Source organism: Mustelus asterias, chromosome 15, assembly GCF_964213995.1.
Source record: "Mustelus asterias chromosome 15, sMusAst1.hap1.1, whole genome shotgun sequence".
Lineage (NCBI taxonomy): Eukaryota > Metazoa > Chordata > Chondrichthyes > Carcharhiniformes > Triakidae > Mustelus > Mustelus asterias.
In genome coordinates, this window is record NC_135815.1 from 711,072 (window position 1) to 729,980 (window position 18,909).

Consider the following 18,909-nt stretch of genomic DNA (forward strand, 5'->3'; position numbering starts at 1 on the left):
GGCAACACACCAACCCTGAGTCCCTACCTTTAGTTCCGACCCTCCTATCTGTCCCCTTAATTGTGGAGTCCCCAATCACAAGGCCCAGTCTTTTACAGCCCCTAACCACCTGAGCTTTCTCACTCGGCTCACCCCCAGAGATCTGCTCTCTATGCTCAGTTGATTCCTCCTCAACTGTAGCCTCCAGCACCGAAAACCTATTATGGAGGGGAACCGCCCCAGGGGATTGTCTTCCCGATTGCTTCTTACCCCTCCTCCTGGCATTGACCCAAGCCTCATTTCTAGGAGTTACTATTTCTCTATAACTCCTATCAACTTCCACCTCCGCCTCCCGAATTATGCGGAGTTCCTCTACCTCCCCCTCCAGCTCCTTTACACGCTCCTCCAGAAGCTGCAATCTAATGCACTTCTTACAACTAAAATCTCCTGAAACACTACTGGATTTCCTCACCACATACATCCCACAGGAGATGCAGCATACTGCCTGAACTGCCATCCCTGAAGCCATTACCAGCAAGAAAAAAAGAAAACAAAAAACTTCCCCACACTTATAATTAGGTTAGAGGAGGATGGAAGGGTGGGATCCTCTACCAGTGTAGAGGATCGGGTATCTCCTCTGCACCAATTTATAGGGCTAGGGGCCCGAGAGAAAAAAAAAAACTACTACTGAGGGGGAACCACCCAGGTAACTGACTTTTAAAGTTAAAATAAAAACCCTTCCCAGACTCCTTTGCTGCCCACTTCTAGTTTTCACTTTAAACTTGAAAAACTGCTGTTAAAGTAAAGGCCAAAAAAATACACACACTAGCTGACTAATTAAATAAATAAACAATTCAATTAATCCAATTAATCTCTTACCAGCACTGCTGCTTTTCAATCACCCCTCTCAGCTTGCTCCAGTGGATCAATGAGGGGGAACCTCCCAGGTAACTGACTTTTAAAGTTAAAATAAAAACCCTTCCCAGACTCCTTTGCTGCCCACTTCTAGTTTTCACTTTAAACTTGAAAAACTGCTGTTAAAGTAAAGGCCAAAAAAATACACACACTAGCTGACTAATTAAATAAATAAACAATTCAATTAATCCAATTAATGATGGGGGACAGTGTCGAGGGAGCTTTCCTCTGTATCTAACCCCGTGCTGTACCTGTCCTGGGAGTGTTTGGTGGGGACAGTGTAGAGGGAGGTTTACTCTGTATCTAAAACTGTGCTGTACCTGTCCTGGGAGTGTTTGATGGGGACAGTGTAGAATAAGCTGGATTGTTCACACATACTGTACCTTATGTGTGAATAGATTGTCGCCAATCTAGATGTTCCCAGTCACCAGGCAAATAATACAATTTTGTAACAGCACTATCCAGGGCTAGGAAGGTTTTTATTCCTGAAATATGTCATCACTTTCATTGTACAGATACACTTACCCATTCCCACATTCTAGTTTGCAGCAGCTCAGGAGGTCCTCAGCTGAGATCTCCACGTTGACCTGTCCTTTTGAATGGATACAGATCCGGTCTGACATTGCTTCCACTGCACCAAAGGCCTGAGGGAAGAAGCCAGCATCTGGTAAGAAACTCAACCCCAGACAAACTTCACTATTCCCAATATTCACTGAGATACGGATGATCTGAATTGTAACTCCATTCACCGACCTTACCTGCTATCTCTTTATAACAGTGAACAGAAATTTCCTCAAATTAAATATTGACAAGGATTGCCAAGACATTGGTTCATGTTATGTAGAGGCATTCGAGGTCTCATCAAGAGACTTCAAACTGTGTTAGGAACAAAAGGTATTTATTGATAAAAGTGAAACGTGGTGCAGGGATTTGCAGCCCCAGGCTGCTATGGAGCAGCTGCAGTCCTGACATGCTGACTACATGGTTTCCAAGATGTATTCTACCCAAGAGAGGACTCCACCCTCTGGGGTGATCACTCACTCTCGCTTCCCATTGGTCCCTCAAGCCAGGTGACCCTCTTTTGCTGTGCTGTCCTAAGGATACAGACACCTCAATCACTACATTCCTCCAGATTTTTTAATACAATCTTCAAATTCGACTTACTCAAACGCTCATTTTAAATAAGTATTATGCACACAAGTTAGACATCTGCAAATCGATGTAGTGATTGTTCAATGTTGAGATCCTGAGGCTTGCATTTAACATAACACTTCTTCTTGAAAGCATTACAATGTACAGTTCTGAAAATGTTCTTGCGTGGGACTTATCCATTCGGGCTTGCTGCTTTCTGAGTTCTGTCCTCGACTCTACACTGACCAAGGAGTACATACTTTACTCTGTGGACGGTGTCATTCTCCAATTCTCTGTTGATCCTTTTCTCTGTCGAACACCTTATTCTACCATGCAGGCGGGTACCATTATCACAATACAACACAGTCTTATGTCCTGACAACTCATTCACAAACTTGGCCTATTACATGTGAAGGAAATGATCTGTGTACTTTATTTCTGGGACTTATATCATGTGATAAGTTCCTTCTCTCTGGCACATCTTCAGCTGAGTGGCTTCATTTACTAATCACTTCCTTCTGTCTTTTGCATCAACCTATCTTCTGCTTGGACCTGAGCTGTTCTTTATTCCATGCATTGTTTTTATAATCATTCAGTTTATCCATTTCTGAGTTTCTTCCAAAGTGAATCCATCATTCTTTTCTAACAACATTTGGTAACAATCTCTCCTTTCTCATGTGTCATGGTGGCACAATGGTGCACACTGCTGCCTCACAGCACCAGGGAACCGGGTTCGATTCCCGGCTTGGGTCACTGTCTGCGTGGGTTTTCTCCGGGTGCTCTGATTTCCTCCACAGTCCAAAGATTTGCAGGTTAGGTGGATTGACTATGCTAAATTGTCCCTTAGTGTCAGGGGGACTAGGTAGGGTAAATGCATGGGGTTTATGGGGATAGGGCCTGGGTCAGATTGTGATTGGTGCAGACCCAATGGGCCAAATGGCCTCCTTCTGCACTGATCTCCAGAGCATTCGGGAGAATGAGGAGTTTATAGATAGTAGCTTCAGGGAGGCAGTTACGCCAAAGGCACAGAGCACAGGTAATTGGGTTACCATCAAGCGAGGGAAAGGGCAGGCAGAGCAGGATTCCCCTGTGGCCATTCCCCTCCACAACAGGTATACCGAGTTGGATACTGTTGTGGGGGTGCCTTACCTGGGGCAAGCTGTGGCAGCCGGATCTCTGGCACTGAGTCTGGTTCTGCAGCGCAGAAGGGAGGGTGGAAGAAGAGGAGAGCGGTAGTGATAGGGGACTCGATAGTCAGAGGGACAGACAGGAGGTTCTGTGGTCGTGACAGAGACTCCCGGATGGTTTGTTGCCTCCCGGGTGCCAAGGTCAGGGATGTCTCTGATCACGTGCACAGCATTCTGAAGTGGAAGGGTGATCAGCCAGATGTCATGGTACACATCGGTACCAATGACGTAGGAAGGAAGAGTGAGGAGGTCCTGAAGAGTGAGTATAGAGAGCTGGGTAGGAAGTTAAAAAGCAGGCTATTCTGCAATCCTCTGTGAGGATACAAAGATTTCTCTCAAGACCGCAGCAATTTCCTCCCTTGCCTCTCTCAGTATTCTGGGGTATATCCCATCAGGCCCTGGGGACTTGTGTACCATAATGATTCTCAAGAACCCCAATACCACCTCTTATTGATCTCAACATGACTCAAACTATCTACACATCCTTTCCCAGACTCATCATCCACCAAGTCCTTCTCTTTGGTGAACACTGACACAAAGTACTCATTTAATACCTCGCCCATTTCCTCTGGCTCCACACATAGATTCCCTTCCCTGTCCTTGAGTGGGCCAACCCTCTCCCTGGCTACCCTCTTGCTATTTACATATGCATAAAAAGCCTTGGGAGTTTCCTTAATCCTGCTGGCCAATGACTTTTCATAACCCCTTTTAGCTATCCTCACTCCTTGGTTAGGTTTCTTTCTACTTTCTTTCTACTGGGGGAGAGGTAATTATGATGCGATTAGGCAAGAATTAGGGGGCATAAGTTGGGAACAGAAACTGTCAGAGAAAGGACTTATGAAAAGTCGAACTTTTTCAAGGAACAAATACTGGGTGTCCTTGATAGGTATGTCCCTGTCAGGCAGGGAGGAAATGGCCGAGTGAGGGAACCATGGTTCATGAAAGAGGTGGAATGTCTTGTGAAAAGGAAGAGGGAAGATTATGTAGGGATGAGGAAACAAGGTTCAGATGGCTCGATTGAGGGTTACAAGTTAGCAAGGAATGAGCTGAAAAAGGGGCTTAGGAGAGCTAGGAGGGGACACGAGAAGTCCTTGGTGGGTCGGATCAAGGAAAACCCCAAGGCTTTTTACTCTTATGTGACTGAAGGAGGAAATTTTCCAGAAAACCATATTTGTATCATCAAACATATTTTTATTGGACTAATTGGCACCACTCATAACGGGCCAACAATGCAGAGGGGCACCCCCGGATGGATATTCGATCGGGTCTCCCCCTGCACAGCTGAGAGACTCACGAATTTCAGAAACTGCGGGAGATCCCTAATCTGCCTAGCAACAGCCTGTAGCTGCATTTTAAACTGGTCGAGGACGATCAAGACCCCTATGAAACGAGCCATAGAGTGGGTTATCAAAACCAAGCTATCACTGAAACATTACTAATTCGGCCAAGGCAGACATAAAAATCTGATAAACCAAGATATAAGAATAAAAGGTTAGAATGAAGTACTCCAGACATCCAACAAGACAGGATAACATTAACACTCAATCTCACAAGCAGGAAACACAGACACGGGACAATAGGATCAAATTCAAATAAGGGGACACATAGAGATGATAATGGGAAACGCATTTAGACACCGGGGCAGGACCAAGTAATCCCATTAACACGAACACACACCATACAAATGCAAATTGACAAGCCTCCCAGAGAACTTCCCGACCTGACAGACCACTTTATACATATTGTAAAAAGATGCATAATCAAATGTTCCCGCTCAAATTTGGAGCCCTATAAAGATCCAGGGCTGATGTAATCCAATTGAGATCAACGTGGCCAAGCCACTGTTTCTGAGCTGGCTACGGGGGTCTCCCTAGGATCCTAGTAAATTGTACAATAAAGACACGCTTTGAACCTTGATTTGCGACTCGGCTTCTATTCTGTGCTGGTAAGGGATTTTTCCCTACAACAAAATGGCGTAGTCACGGCAGGATTTGATATCTGACTTCTGACTGATGGCCACAGTTTGAAAGTCGGAATCAAATTTAAACGAATCTGATACAAATCCAGAGCAGTCAAAGGCGAGTGCAGGTCTCCGTTCAAAGTGAGGTACCTTTAAGGGTTAGGGTTTGTCTGTTTTAAGTATTGTTGTCTTGTAGAACTGTATAATCTTGCCTAAGTTTTTAAATTGAAACAGAAGTCCGCACTAAAGAGGTACAGGTCAGAACGACCGCGTGGAAGAAGGTAAGTAACTTTTAACTTTAATAGGAGTAAAGGACCAGAGGTAAAGATAACAGGTTTTGGGCTATTTGATAACAGGAATTAAGACTAATATAAAGATAAGTACCGCATGCAGAACTAATTGGTGTAACTAACCCAGGATTGTAAATGAAACCACTGTCTGTGCCAAGGCAATAGGACAAGGGAGTGCTTGACTCAAGGTGCCCTACCCTAAACTGGACGTTAAGAGGAGAAATCTCCCACGCTAAGGTTGGGTTTTGAAGCGGGCGCTAAGAGGCACAGGCACTCAGGGTGCAAGGCACGGACAGTGTAAATCGGGTAACAACACTGACTCTGAAGGGACGAACAACCTCGGAGTCGATACAGTTACTAACTATAACAGGGGCTTTGATAACAGAGTACAGGTGTGTAAGTGTTGAGGAAAAGTGGACCCGATCCATCCTGACCAAGAGACACGACGACGGAGGATCCATTAGGGACCCGGGCGGAGTTTGATAACCTTGTTCGTCTGTAGGGAACACCACAGCCCATAGCAGGATACCCGGTTTTGGGGGGTAACGGATCAACCCTGCTAGTGGGGGTGGTGGCCGAGCGGGAGGCGTTGTACTTAGAGGGGCTGGGAACAGGGGCGGACAAACCCACTAAACAACCAGCACACATCCCAATAAGACAACACAAAATAGTCCAAGCGTGAGGTGTCAGGAATAGTTGGGGGAGCCCAGGGGAAAGAGACCCACTGGAACCTCACTACGAGAACCTACAGCAATACAGACGGTGCTGGGGCAGTATCAGTGACAGGAGTTGAGGCACTTTTACTGTAGCAGCCAGCATGCGGGGGTTGCAGGACTGCTAGACAGAAAAATGGCAGACCACGTTGTTAAGGGAGAAACTGCAGTAGCTCTCATTTTGAAGTATCTGTTAGCCAGAGAAGCGATTGTTGCAAAGATGAAACGGAACGGGTGGAACGCATCACAAACTTTAGAAGATCAAAGAAAGTGGGTAGACGGAGTTAAACGGGACAAAACAAAAGTAATGGGAGTAATATTAGTGACCCAGTTAGCTGGACTAATTGAGGAAGTAAATGCCTCTATGGAGGAGAGACACAAAGAGACAGAGCAAATTAAAGTATTACAGGAGAGAGTGAGGGAATTAGAATACAGAAACCACACTGCGGAGATAACGCAGAGATCAGAGGAAACGGACCCTCGGCGCCCATACGAGTCAGTGCAGAAACATACAGCCACTCCAGCATCAAAAGAAAACATAGACAATTATAATCTAGCGCCAGTCACGAGAGGAGGGACGTTAGCACAACCAAAGGCAACCTATAAGCCTTTTACGCCAGGGGAAAGGCAGCAGATGGATAGGAGAGATCTTAGTTTTTGTATTTCAGTGTGTTTGTGAGATCTGGTAGCTTGTCGAATGTAGGTAGTTGTTGTTGTAATTAGATTGAGAGCAGGGAGCTCTTTGTTCCTGTGGAATGTTTGCTACAGGCAGTAGGTGCAGTACATTGCACCTTGGTTTAGCCTCAGGGGGGCTGGGAGAGTGTTAAAACTGTAAAGATTCAAGTGATAGGATTTCTTGAATTTACTTCTGCTTTGAGTCAATTACAGTTTGGAAGAAAGAAGAATAAAAGCGATTGTCTTAATCAATGTTCAGTATTCTCTTTGAATGTTTTACACTCATCCCAGTCTGAAATGATAAGTTTGAATGAAAAAGGATGTACTGTGGAATGACTTTTGGAAGCTTCCATGTGTATATATGTGTGTGTGTTTAAACAAAGTGGTTGCGTGAATGCTTTATTGTTGTTTGTTTTAATGTTAAGAAAGGATTTAAACCTTGGAAGGAAGCATGTGCTCTTTCCTTTGTCTTGAAGTAGAAATTATAAGAGTTAGTTGAGGAGTTAAGAGAAGAAAATAAGTTATTTTGTGGAAAGGTAGAAAAGCAGGAACAAAAGACTGAGGTCTATGAATTAGTTTAAAGTATATCAAGTCAGTGAAATACAGTATTAATCGCAGAATATCGCGATTTGCGAACGTCAGATAGTTTAGTATTCTGAACTAGTTAAAATTATGTACTGCCGTCGGAATTTCATGAGCCATCAAGGTTCAAGGTTTGCCAAATATAAAAGCACTGCAAAGCTTAAAACCTAGCCAGTTAAGAAACCAAAATGTTCCTAATCAAATAACTGGTATGTATTGTACCTGCTTTGATTTTGATTCGGCGCCTGTTACTTTTCCTAGAGTGCGGGGGTTTCGATCTGGAGCTCAGTTTAAAAAAAAGAAACGGCTTAAATTAAAAGGGTTTGGATATCACGGGTACGATGTGTAAAGTGGTATGATACAACTGCCGCTTGATTATTTTTATTATACAGTATAGCACTGCCATATAGACACAAGAATAACATCAAATCCTGAAAAGCCTTAACCAACTTTGTATGATATATTCATATACTATATTGGGTATTGATAAAGACATAATTATTTTGTGAAGTACTGTGGTGTAGCGCTTGCACGCAAACAAATGATCAAATTAGAGATAGTGTAAGAGTACTCATATAAAGATCGGAACTGTATGGCATGTGATTTTAATGGGGAAAGCGATGTCTTTTGATAAGATTACAGACAAATGAATGGATGTCCAATTGCAGCCAAAAAAGGCCAGTACAAAGTGTTATTTAATTCACACTAAGCTTGCTATGGATGGGGGATGCCAATTCCAAGTTGATTCGGACCAGGGAACACATTTCACAGGAAAGGTTCTGAAAAACATTTGCCAACTATTAGGAATAAAACAAAAATTTCACATCCCCTATCACCCACAAAGTTCCGGGATGGTGGAGAGGATGAATCGGACTCCAAAAACAACAATGGCAAAAGCAATGCAATCCTCAGGTAGAAATTGGACAGAAGTCCTACCTGCAGTTCTGATGAGGCTTAGGGCGACCACAAATCGAACTACCGGCTTGACTCCATACGAGCTGATGACCGGGCGAGCAATGCACTTACCCGAAAACATTATTACAGGCTGGACAGATGTGGGTCCGATAAAAGATAGGATCCGACAATACATCCGAGACCTTAGCACCCAATTGAAGGGGATGCGCCGGTCCGTAATTTCTAATCAGGCACAGGTCGACGCAGAGGGGGACTCAGAAATACTACCAGAAGTCCCAAAAGCCGGGAGCCGGGTATTAACAAAGGTGCTTCCTGCAAAACCAGGATTTGCCCCAAGATGGCACGGACCTTACGAGGTCATTATTAGCGGAGATACCTGTGCCTGTATAGATATAAGAGGACAGGGGGTCTGGAAACACTGGACCCAATTAAAACTATATGAGGACAAATAAACTAAAAAAAAAATAATACCGTTTTGCTCATTCAACTTCCACAGGAACCAGGACCAGATCCACTATCAAGACGTCGGAACCAACTACCTTTAATTTGATTGCCTGTTTATTTTTGTATATACTGTAATTGTAAAATACTGTTGAAAAAAAAAAAGAGAGCGATATGGGAACAGGGACATATCTGATAATAACCCTGACCATTGTAAATACACTCCAGCATACGAGGGTTAGGGGAGCAGAACCACCAATCATGGAAGGAAACCTATTCCTGAGAACACACATCCAGATCTATGGGAATAGGACCGCTTGTTACCCCTCAGCGCGATCAGTAAACTCCCTATTCATCGCAACACCAGGGTGGCTCCCACAAGAGTTATTCACTATTGACACATCAGGGGCACCCTGCAAAGAACATATTGGGTACTTTAAGCAAGGGATACAAGGAAGGTGTGTAGAGCTCACTGAGCCGGGAATTCTAAGGGGGACGGGACCCCAACCGGAGGAGACACATGGGAACTACCCACAATGTTTTAAGGGAGAGGGATGGGGGTGCGTGCATGCCTTTGTCCCTAAAAATGATTCGTGCGCTGAGGCACATTGTGCTCTCCAGGAGTGCCGGGTCCGGGAAGGACACTTCACTTGTGACTGCAAGCAACAAAAATGCATTGCAGTCACCGCGGGTAGGCAGCTTATGTGTGGCAAGTGCAACAGCACCCACGTAAGCTCAGCCTCAGGGACATATCCATTTGATTCTCACCAAGAGGTACAATCAAGTGGACAGTCCAGGGGGAGGGAAGGTTCCACAAGATGGGGCCATGCGGTCAAACGACCCCGGGGTAATGCATGTCATCGGGTTAAAGACGGGTACGTGTTTTTATTTAAAAATGTATATATGACGGCCACAGACAGGCCTCCAAGGTTCTTTTCCGTAGGGACAATCAGACCTCTCACGGTTCCATGCCCAAGTGAAGGGCATGTCCAGAAACGCATAGTGACCAGGGCCATCAGCGCAGAATTTTGCTCCGACTGGCAGGCCCCTGTCACACTAGGGTCTTCTTTAGGATATGGATTTCTGGGGACACTATCCCTGGGAGGCGCCGCAGGGGTGATCAGTGCCAGTAATAGGAACTTCTTCATATGTGGACTGACCATTTTAGGAAACAACACCCTACAAGCATTAGGCGCAATTGACCAAGAACTCGCAGAACTCAGACTATACACACAACAAACGAGATATGCGGTGGACTATCAGCTAGCCAGACAAGGGGGGGTATGCACCATCATCAAGGAAAAATGCATCACATACGTACACGACGAGACACTAAACATAACAGCAGCCATGTCCGGGATACAAAAGCAATTGGATAACTTTAAACAGGGGTTAACAGGGACTGATGGGTGGTTAGGATGGCTGTTTAACACAGTTTGGGGAGCATATATTATGAAGGGATTGATCCTAGTAGTAGCCATCCTGTTCACACTCTGCCTTGGCCTAACCTGTATTAAAGTGATATGTGCAAATATTACATCAGGAATGCTACCCACTGCCAGTATCCAGATGCAAGAACTTAACAACGACCCAGAAGAGGAGGAACAACGGCAAGGACAACAGCTGTACAAATCACTGTTCCTCTGAAGGTCGTCCATGGGGGGTCAGCCATGAATGGCACCCCCTGGACGAGAGGAGGGACTGAAGGAGGAAATTTTCCAGAAAACCATATTTGTATCATCAAACATATTTTTATTGGACTAATTGGCACCACTCATAACGGGCCAACAATGCAGAGGGGCACCCCCGGATGGATATTCGATCGGGTCTCCCCCTGCACAGCTGAGAGACTCACGAATTTCAGAAACTGCGGGAGATCCCTAATCTGCCTAGCAACAGCCTGTAGCTGCATTTTAAACTGGTCGAGGACGATCAAGACCCCTATGAAACGAGCCATAGAGTGGGTTATCAAAACCAAGCTATCACTGAAACATTACTAATTCGGCCAAGGCAGACATAAAAATCTGATAAACCAAGATATAAGAATAAAAGGTTAGAATGAAGTACTCCAGACATCCAACAAGACAGGATAACATTAACACTCAATCTCACAAGCAGGAAACACAGACACGGGACAATAGGATCAAATTCAAATAAGGGGACACATAGAGATGATAATGGGAAACGCATTTAGACACCGGGGCAGGACCAAGTAATCCCATTAACACGAACACACACCATACAAATGCAAATTGACAAGCCTCCCAGAGAACTTCCCGACCTGACAGACCACTTTATACATATTGTAAAAAGATGCATAATCAAATGTTCCCGCTCAAATTTGGAGCCCTATAAAGATCCAGGGCTGATGTAATCCAATTGAGATCAACGTGGCCAAGCCACTGTTTCTGAGCTGGCTACGGGGGTCTCCCTAGGATCCTAGTAAATTGTACAATAAAGACACGCTTTGAACCTTGATTTGCGACTCGGCTTCTATTCTGTGCTGGTAAGGGATTTTTCCCTACAACATGACGAATAAAAGAATGACCAGGGTGAGGTTAGGGCCGGTCAAGGACAGTAGTGGGAACTTGTGTATGGAGTCAGTAGAGATAGGCGAGGCGATGAATGAATACTTTTCTTCAGTGTTCACCAAAGAGAGGGGCCATGTTTTTGAGGAAGAGAAGGTGTTACAGGCTAATAGGCTGGAGGAAATAGATGTTCGGAGGGAGGATGTCCTGGCAGTTTTGAATAAACTGAAGGTCGATAAGTCCCCTGGGACTGATTAAATGTATCCTAGGATTCTTTGGGAGGCAAGGGATGAGATTGCAGAGCCTTTGGCTTTGATTTTTGGGTCCTCGCTGTCCACGGGGATGGTGCCAGAAGATTGGAGAATGGCGAATGTTGTTCGTCTGTTTAAGAAAGGGAATAGAAATGACCCTGGTAATTATAGACCGGTTAGTCTTACTTCGGTGGTCGGTAAATTGATGGAAAAGGCCCTTAGAGATGAGATTTACGACCATTTAGAAAGATGCGGATTAATCCGGGATAGTCAGCACGGATTCGTGAAGGGCAAGTCGTGCCTCACAAATTTGATAGAATTTTTTGAGGAGGTAACTAAGTGTGTTGATGAAGGTAGGGCAGTTGATGTCATATACATGGATTTTAGTAAGACGTTTGATAAGGTCCCCCATGGTCGGCTTATGATGAAAGTGAGGAGGTGTGGGATAGAGGGAAAGTTGGCCGATTGAATAGGTAACTGGCTGTCTGATCGAAGACAGAGGGTGGTGGTGGATGGAAAATTTTCGGATTGGAGGCAGGTTGCTAGCGGAGTGCCACAGGGATCAGTGCTTGGTCCTCTGCTCTTTGTGATTTTTATTAATGACTTAGAGGAGGGGGCTGAAGGGTGGATCAGTAAATTTGCTGATGACACCAAGATTGGTGGAGTAGTGGATGAGGTGGAGAGCTGTTGTAGGCTGCAAAGAGACATAGATAGGATGCAAAGCTGGGCTGAAAAATGGCAAATGGAGTTTAACCCTGATAAATGTGAGGTGATTCATTTTGGTAGGACTAATTTAAATGTGGATTACAGGGTCAAAGGTAGGGTTCTGAAGACTGTGGAGGAACAGAGAGATCTTGGGGTCCATATCCACAGATCTCTAAAGGTTGCCATTCAAGTGGATAGAGCTGTGAAAAAGACCTATAGTGTGTTAGCTTTTATTAACAGAGGGTTGGAGTTTAAGAGCCGTGGGGTTATGCTGCAACTGTACAGGACCTTGGTGAGACCACATTTGGAATATTGTGTGCAGTTCTGGTCACCTCACTATAAGAAGGATGTGGAAGCGCTGGAAAGAGTGCAGAGGAGATTTACCAGGATGCTGCCTGGTTTGGAGGGTAGGTCTTATGAGGAAAGGTTGAGGGAGCTAGGGCTGTTCTCTCTGGAGCGGAGGAGGCTGAGGGGAGACTTAATAGAGGTTTATAAAATGATGAAGGGGATAGATAGAGTGAACGTTCAAAGACTATTTCCTCGGGTGGATGGAGCTATTACAAGGGGGCATAACTATAGGGTTCGTGGTGGGAGATACAGGAAGGATATCAGAGGTAGGTTCTTTACGCAGAGAGTGGTTGGGGTGTGGAATGGACTGCCTGCAGTGATAGTGGAGTCAGACACTTTAGGAACATTTAAGCGGTTATTGGATAGGCACATGGAGCACACCAGGATGATAGGGAGTGGGATAGCTTGATCTTGGTTTCAGATAAAGCTCGGCACAACATCGTGGGCCGAAGGGCCTGTTCTGTGCTGTACTGTTCTATGTTCTATGTTGGTTTCAGATAAAGCTCGGCACAACATCGTGGGCCGAAGGGCCTGTTCTGTGCTGTACTGTTCTATGTTCTATATGCCTTCTTCACCACCTTCTCCACCTGTGACGTCACCTTCAAGGATCTGTGGACTTGCATACCCAGGTCCCTCTGAGTATCTACACCCTTTATGGTTCTGCCATTTATCGTATAGCTCCTCCCTACATTATTTCTACCAAAATGCATCACTTCGCATTCATCAGGATTGAACTCCATCTGCCATTTCTTTGCCCAAATTTCCAGCCTATCTATATCCTTCTGTAGCTTCTGACAATGCTCCTCACTATCTGCAAGTCCTGCCAATTTTGTGTCGTCCGCAAACTTACTGATAACACCAGTTACACCTTCTTCCAGATCGTTTATATAAATCACAAACAGCAGAGGTCCCAGTACAGAGCCCTGCGGAACACCACTAGTCACAGGCCTCCAGCCGGAAAAAGACCCTTCCACTACCACCCTCTGTCTTCTGTGATCAAGCCAGTTCTCCACCCATCTAGCCACCTCCCCCTTTATCCCATGAGATCCAACCTTTTTCACCAGCCTACCATGAGGGACTTTGTCAAACGCTTTACTAAAGTCCATATAGACGACATCCACGGCCCTTCCCTCGTCAACCATTCTGGTCACTTCTTCAAAAAACTCCACCAGGTTAGTGAGGCATGACCTCCCTCTCACAAAACCATGCTGACTATCGTTAATGAGTTTATTCCTTTCTAAATGCGCATACATCCTATCTCTAAGAATCTTCTCCAACAACTTCCCCACCATGGACGTCAAGCTCACCGGCCTATAATTACCCGGGTTATCCTTCCTACCCTTCTTAAATAACGGGACCACATTAGCTATCCTCCAATCCTCTGGGACCTCACCTGCGTCCAGTGACGAGACAAAGATTTGCGTCAGAGGCCCAGCGATTTCATCTCTCATCTCCCTGAGTAGCCTTGGATAGATTCCATCAGGCTCTGGGGATTTGTCAGTCTTTATATTCTCTAACAAACCTAACACTTCCTCCCTTGTAATGGAGATTTTCTCCAACGGTTCAACACTCCCCTCCGAGACACTCCCAGTCAACACATCCCTCTCCTTTGTGAATACCGACGCAAAGTATTCATTTAGGATCTCCCCTACTTCTTTGGGCTCCAAGCATAATTCCCCACTTTTGTCCCTGAGAGGTCCAATTTTTTCCCCGACAACCCTTTTGTTCCTAACGTATGAATAAAATGCCTTGGGATTCTCCTTAATCCTGTCTGCCAAGGACATTTCGTGACCCCTTTTTGCCCTTCTAATTCCCCGTTTGAGTTCTTTCCTACCTTCTTTGTACTCCTCCAGAGCTCCCTCCGTTTTTAGCTGCCTGGACCTAACATACGCCTCTCTTTTCTTTTTGACCAGTCCCTCAATTTCCCTGGTTATCCACGGTTCTCGAATCCTACCCTTCCTATCCTTTTTTTTTACAGGCACATGCCTGTCCTGCAGCCCTAACAACTGTTCCTTAAAAGACTCCCACATGCCAGATGTGGATTTACCCTCAAACAGCCTCTCCCAATCAACAGCTGCCACTTTCTGCCTAATCCCACTAAAGTTAGCCTTCCCCCAATCCAACACCTTACCCTTGGGACACCACTCATCCTTTTCCATCACTATCCTAAAGCTAACAGAATTGTGGTCACTATTTGCCACATGTTCCCCTACCGAAACTTTGAAGACCTGACCGGGCTATCTCTTTATAACAGTGAACAGAAATTTCCTCAAATTAAATATTGACAAGGATTGCCAAGACATTGGTTCATGTTATGTAGAGGCATTCGAGGTCTCATCAAGAGACTTCAAACTGTGTTAGGAACAAAAGGTATTTATTGATAAAAGTGAAACGTGGTGCAGGGATTTGCAGCCCCAGGCTGCTATGGAGCAGCTGCAGTCCTGACATGCTGACTACATGGTTTCCAAGATGTATTCTACCCAAGAGAGGACTCCACCCTCTGGGGTGATCACTCACTCTCGCTTCCCATTGGTCCCTCAAGCCAGGTGACCCTCTTTTGCTGTGCTGTCCTAAGGATACAGACACCTCAATCACTACATTCCTCCAGATTTTTTAATACAATCTTCAAATTCGACTTACTCAAACGCTCATTTTAAATAAGTATTATGCACACAAGTTAGACATCTGCAAATCGATGTAGTGATTGTTCAATGTTGAGATCCTGAGGCTTGCATTTAACATAACACTTCTTCTTGAAAGCATTACAATGTACAGTTCTGAAAATGTTCTTGCGTGGGACTTATCCATTCGGGCTTGCTGCTTTCTGAGTTCTGTCCTCGACTCTACACTGACCAAGGAGTACATACTTTACTCTGTGGACGGTGTCATTCTCCAATTCTCTGTTGATCCTTTTCTCTGTCGAACACCTTATTCTACCATGCAGGCGGGTACCATTATCACAATACAACACAGTCTTATGTCCTGACAACTCATTCACAAACTTGGCCTATTACATGTGAAGGAAATGATCTGTGTACTTTATTTCTGGGACTTATATCATGTGATAAGTTCCTTCTCTCTGGCACATCTTCAGCTGAGTGGCTTCATTTACTAATCACTTCCTTCTGTCTTTTGCATCAACCTATCTTCTGCTTGGACCTGAGCTGTTCTTTATTCCATGCATTGTTTTTATAATCATTCAGTTTATCCATTTCTGAGTTTCTTCCAAAGTGAATCCATCATTCTTTTCTAACAACATTTGGTAACAATCTCTCCTTTCTCATGTGTCATGGTGGCACAATGGTGCACACTGCTGCCTCACAGCACCAGGGAACCGGGTTCGATTCCCGGCTTGGGTCACTGTCTGCGTGGGTTTTCTCCGGGTGCTCTGATTTCCTCCACAGTCCAAAGATTTGCAGGTTAGGTGGATTGACTATGCTAAATTGTCCCTTAGTGTCAGGGGGACTAGGTAGGGTAAATGCATGGGGTTTATGGGGATAGGGCCTGGGTCAGATTGTGATTGGTGCAGACCCAATGGGCCAAATGGCCTCCTTCTGCACTGATCTCCAGAGCATTCGGGAGAATGAGGAGTTTATAGATAGTAGCTTCAGGGAGGCAGTTACGCCAAAGGCACAGAGCACAGGTAATTGGGTTACCATCAAGCGAGGGAAAGGGCAGGCAGAGCAGGATTCCCCTGTGGCCATTCCCCTCCACAACAGGTATACCGAGTTGGATACTGTTGTGGGGGTGCCTTACCTGGGGCAAGCTGTGGCAGCCGGATCTCTGGCACTGAGTCTGGTTCTGCAGCGCAGAAGGGAGGGTGGAAGAAGAGGAGAGCGGTAGTGATAGGGGACTCGATAGTCAGAGGTACAGACAGGAGGTTTTGTGGTCGTGACAGAGACTCCCGGATGGTTTGTTGCCTCCCGGGTGCCAGGGTCAGGGGTGTCTCTGATCGCGTGCACAGCATTCTGAAGTGGAAGGGTGATCAGCCAGATGTCATGGTACACATCGGTACCAATGACGTAGGAAGGAAGAGTGAGGAGGTCCTGAAGAGTGAGTATAGAGAGCTGGGTAGGAAGTTAAAAAGCAGGCTATTCTGCAATCCTCTGTGAGGATACAAAGATTTCTCTCAAGACCGCAGCAATTTCCTCCCTTGCCTCTCTCAGTATTCTGGGGTATATCCCATCAGGCCCTGGGGACTTGTGTACCATAATGATTCTCAAGAACCCCAATACCACCTCTTATTGATCTCAACATGACTCAAACTATCTACACATCCTTTCCCAGACTCATCATCCACCAAGTCCTTCTCTTTGGTGAACACTGACACAAAGTACTCATTTAATACCTCGCCCATTTCCTCTGGCTCCACACATAGATTCCCTTCCCTGTCCTTGAGTGGGCCAACCCTCTCCCTGGCTACCCTCTTGCTATTTACATATGCATAAAAAGCCTTGGGAGTTTCCTTAATCCTGCTGGCCAATGACTTTTCATAACCCCTTTTAGCTATCCTCACTCCTTGGTTAGGTTTCTTTCTACTTTCTTTCTACTGGGGGAGAGGTAATTATGATGCGATTAGGCAAGAATTAGGGGGCATAAGTTGGGAACAGAAACTGTCAGAGAAAGGACTTATGAAAAGTCGAACTTTTTCAAGGAACAAATACTGGGTGTCCTTGATAGGTATGTCCCTGTCAGGCAGGGAGGAAATGGCCGAGTGAGGGAACCATGGTTCATGAAAGAGGTGGAATGTCTTGTGAAAAGGAAGAGGGAAGATTATGTAGGGATGAGGAAACAAGGTTCAGATGGCTCGATTGAGGGTTACAAGTTAGCAAGGAATGAGCTGAAAAAGGGGCTTAGGAGAGCTAGGAGGGGACACGAGAAGTCCTTGGTGGGTCGGATCAAGGAAAACCCCAAGGCTTTTTACTCTTATGTGACGAATAAAAGAATGACCAGGGTGAGGTTAGGGCCGGTCAAGGACAGTAGTGGGAACTTGTGTATGGAGTCAGTAGAGATAGGCGAGGCGATGAATGAATACTTTTCTTCAGTGTTCACCAAAGAGAGGGGCCATGTTTTTGAGGAAGAGAAGGTGTTACAGGCTAATAGGCTGGAGGAAATAGATGTTCGGAGGGAGGATGTCCTGGCAGTTTTGAATAAACTGAAGGTCGATAAGTCCCCTGGGACTGATTAAATGTATCCTAGGATTCTTTGGGAGGCAAGGGATGAGATTGCAGAGCCTTTGGCTTTGATTTTTGGGTCCTCGCTGTCCACGGGGATGGTGCCAGAAGATTGGAGAATGGCGAATGTTGTTCGTCTGTTTAAGAAAGGGAATAGAAATGACCCTGGTAATTATAGACCGGTTAGTCTTACTTCGGTGGTCGGTAAATTGATGGAAAAGGCCCTTAGAGATGAGATTTACGACCATTTAGAAAGATGCGGATTAATCCGGGATAGTCAGCACGGATTCGTGAAGGGCAAGTCGTGCCTCACAAATTTGATAGAATTTTTTGAGGAGGTAACTAAGTGTGTTGATGAAGGTAGGGCAGTTGATGTCATATACATGGATTTTAGTAAGACGTTTGATAAGGTCCCCCATGGTCGGCTTATGATGAAAGTGAGGAGGTGTGGGATAGAGGGAAAGTTGGCCGATTGAATAGGTAACTGGCTGTCTGATCGAAGACAGAGGGTGGTGGTGGATGGAAAATTTTCGGATTGGAGGCAGGTTGCTAGCGGAGTGCCACAGGGATCAGTGCTTGGTCCTCTGCTCTTTGTGATTTTTATTAATGACTTAGAGGAGGGGGCTGAAGGGTGGATCAGTAAATTTGCTGATGACACCAAGATTGGTGGAGTAGTGGATGAGGTGGAGAGCTGTTGTAGGCTGCAAAGAGACATAGATAGGATGCAAAGCTGGGCTGAAAAATGGCAAATGGAGTTTAACCCTGATAAATGTGAGGTGATTCATTTTGGTAGGACTAATTTAAATGTGGATTACAGGGTCAAAGGTAGGGTTCTGAAGACTGTGGAGGAACAGAGAGATCTTGGGGTCCACATCCACAGATCTCTAAAGGTTGCCATTCAAGTGGATAGAGCTGTGAAAAAGACCTATAGTGTGTTAGCTTTTATTAACAGAGGGTTGGAGTTTAAGAGCCGTGGGGTTATGCTGCAACTGTACAGGACCTTGGTGAGACCACATTTGGAATATTGTGTGCAGTTCTGGTCACCTCACTATAAGAAGGATGTGGAAGCGCTGGAAAGAGTGCAGAGGAGATTTACCAGGATGCTGCCTGGTTTG

General features: G+C 45.3%; 1 protein-coding gene across 1 annotated transcript in view; it reads right to left on the reverse strand.

Moving 5' to 3' along the window:
- Positions 1–18,909, reverse strand: part of LOC144504260 (cathepsin B-like) — a 43,944-nt gene that overhangs the window by 13,889 nt on the left and 11,146 nt on the right. The window contains exon 3 of the mRNA XM_078229352.1: positions 1,420–1,538. Within this exon, the coding sequence (XP_078085478.1) occupies positions 1,420–1,538 (119 nt within the window). The remainder of the gene's footprint in view (positions 1–1,419; positions 1,539–18,909) is intronic.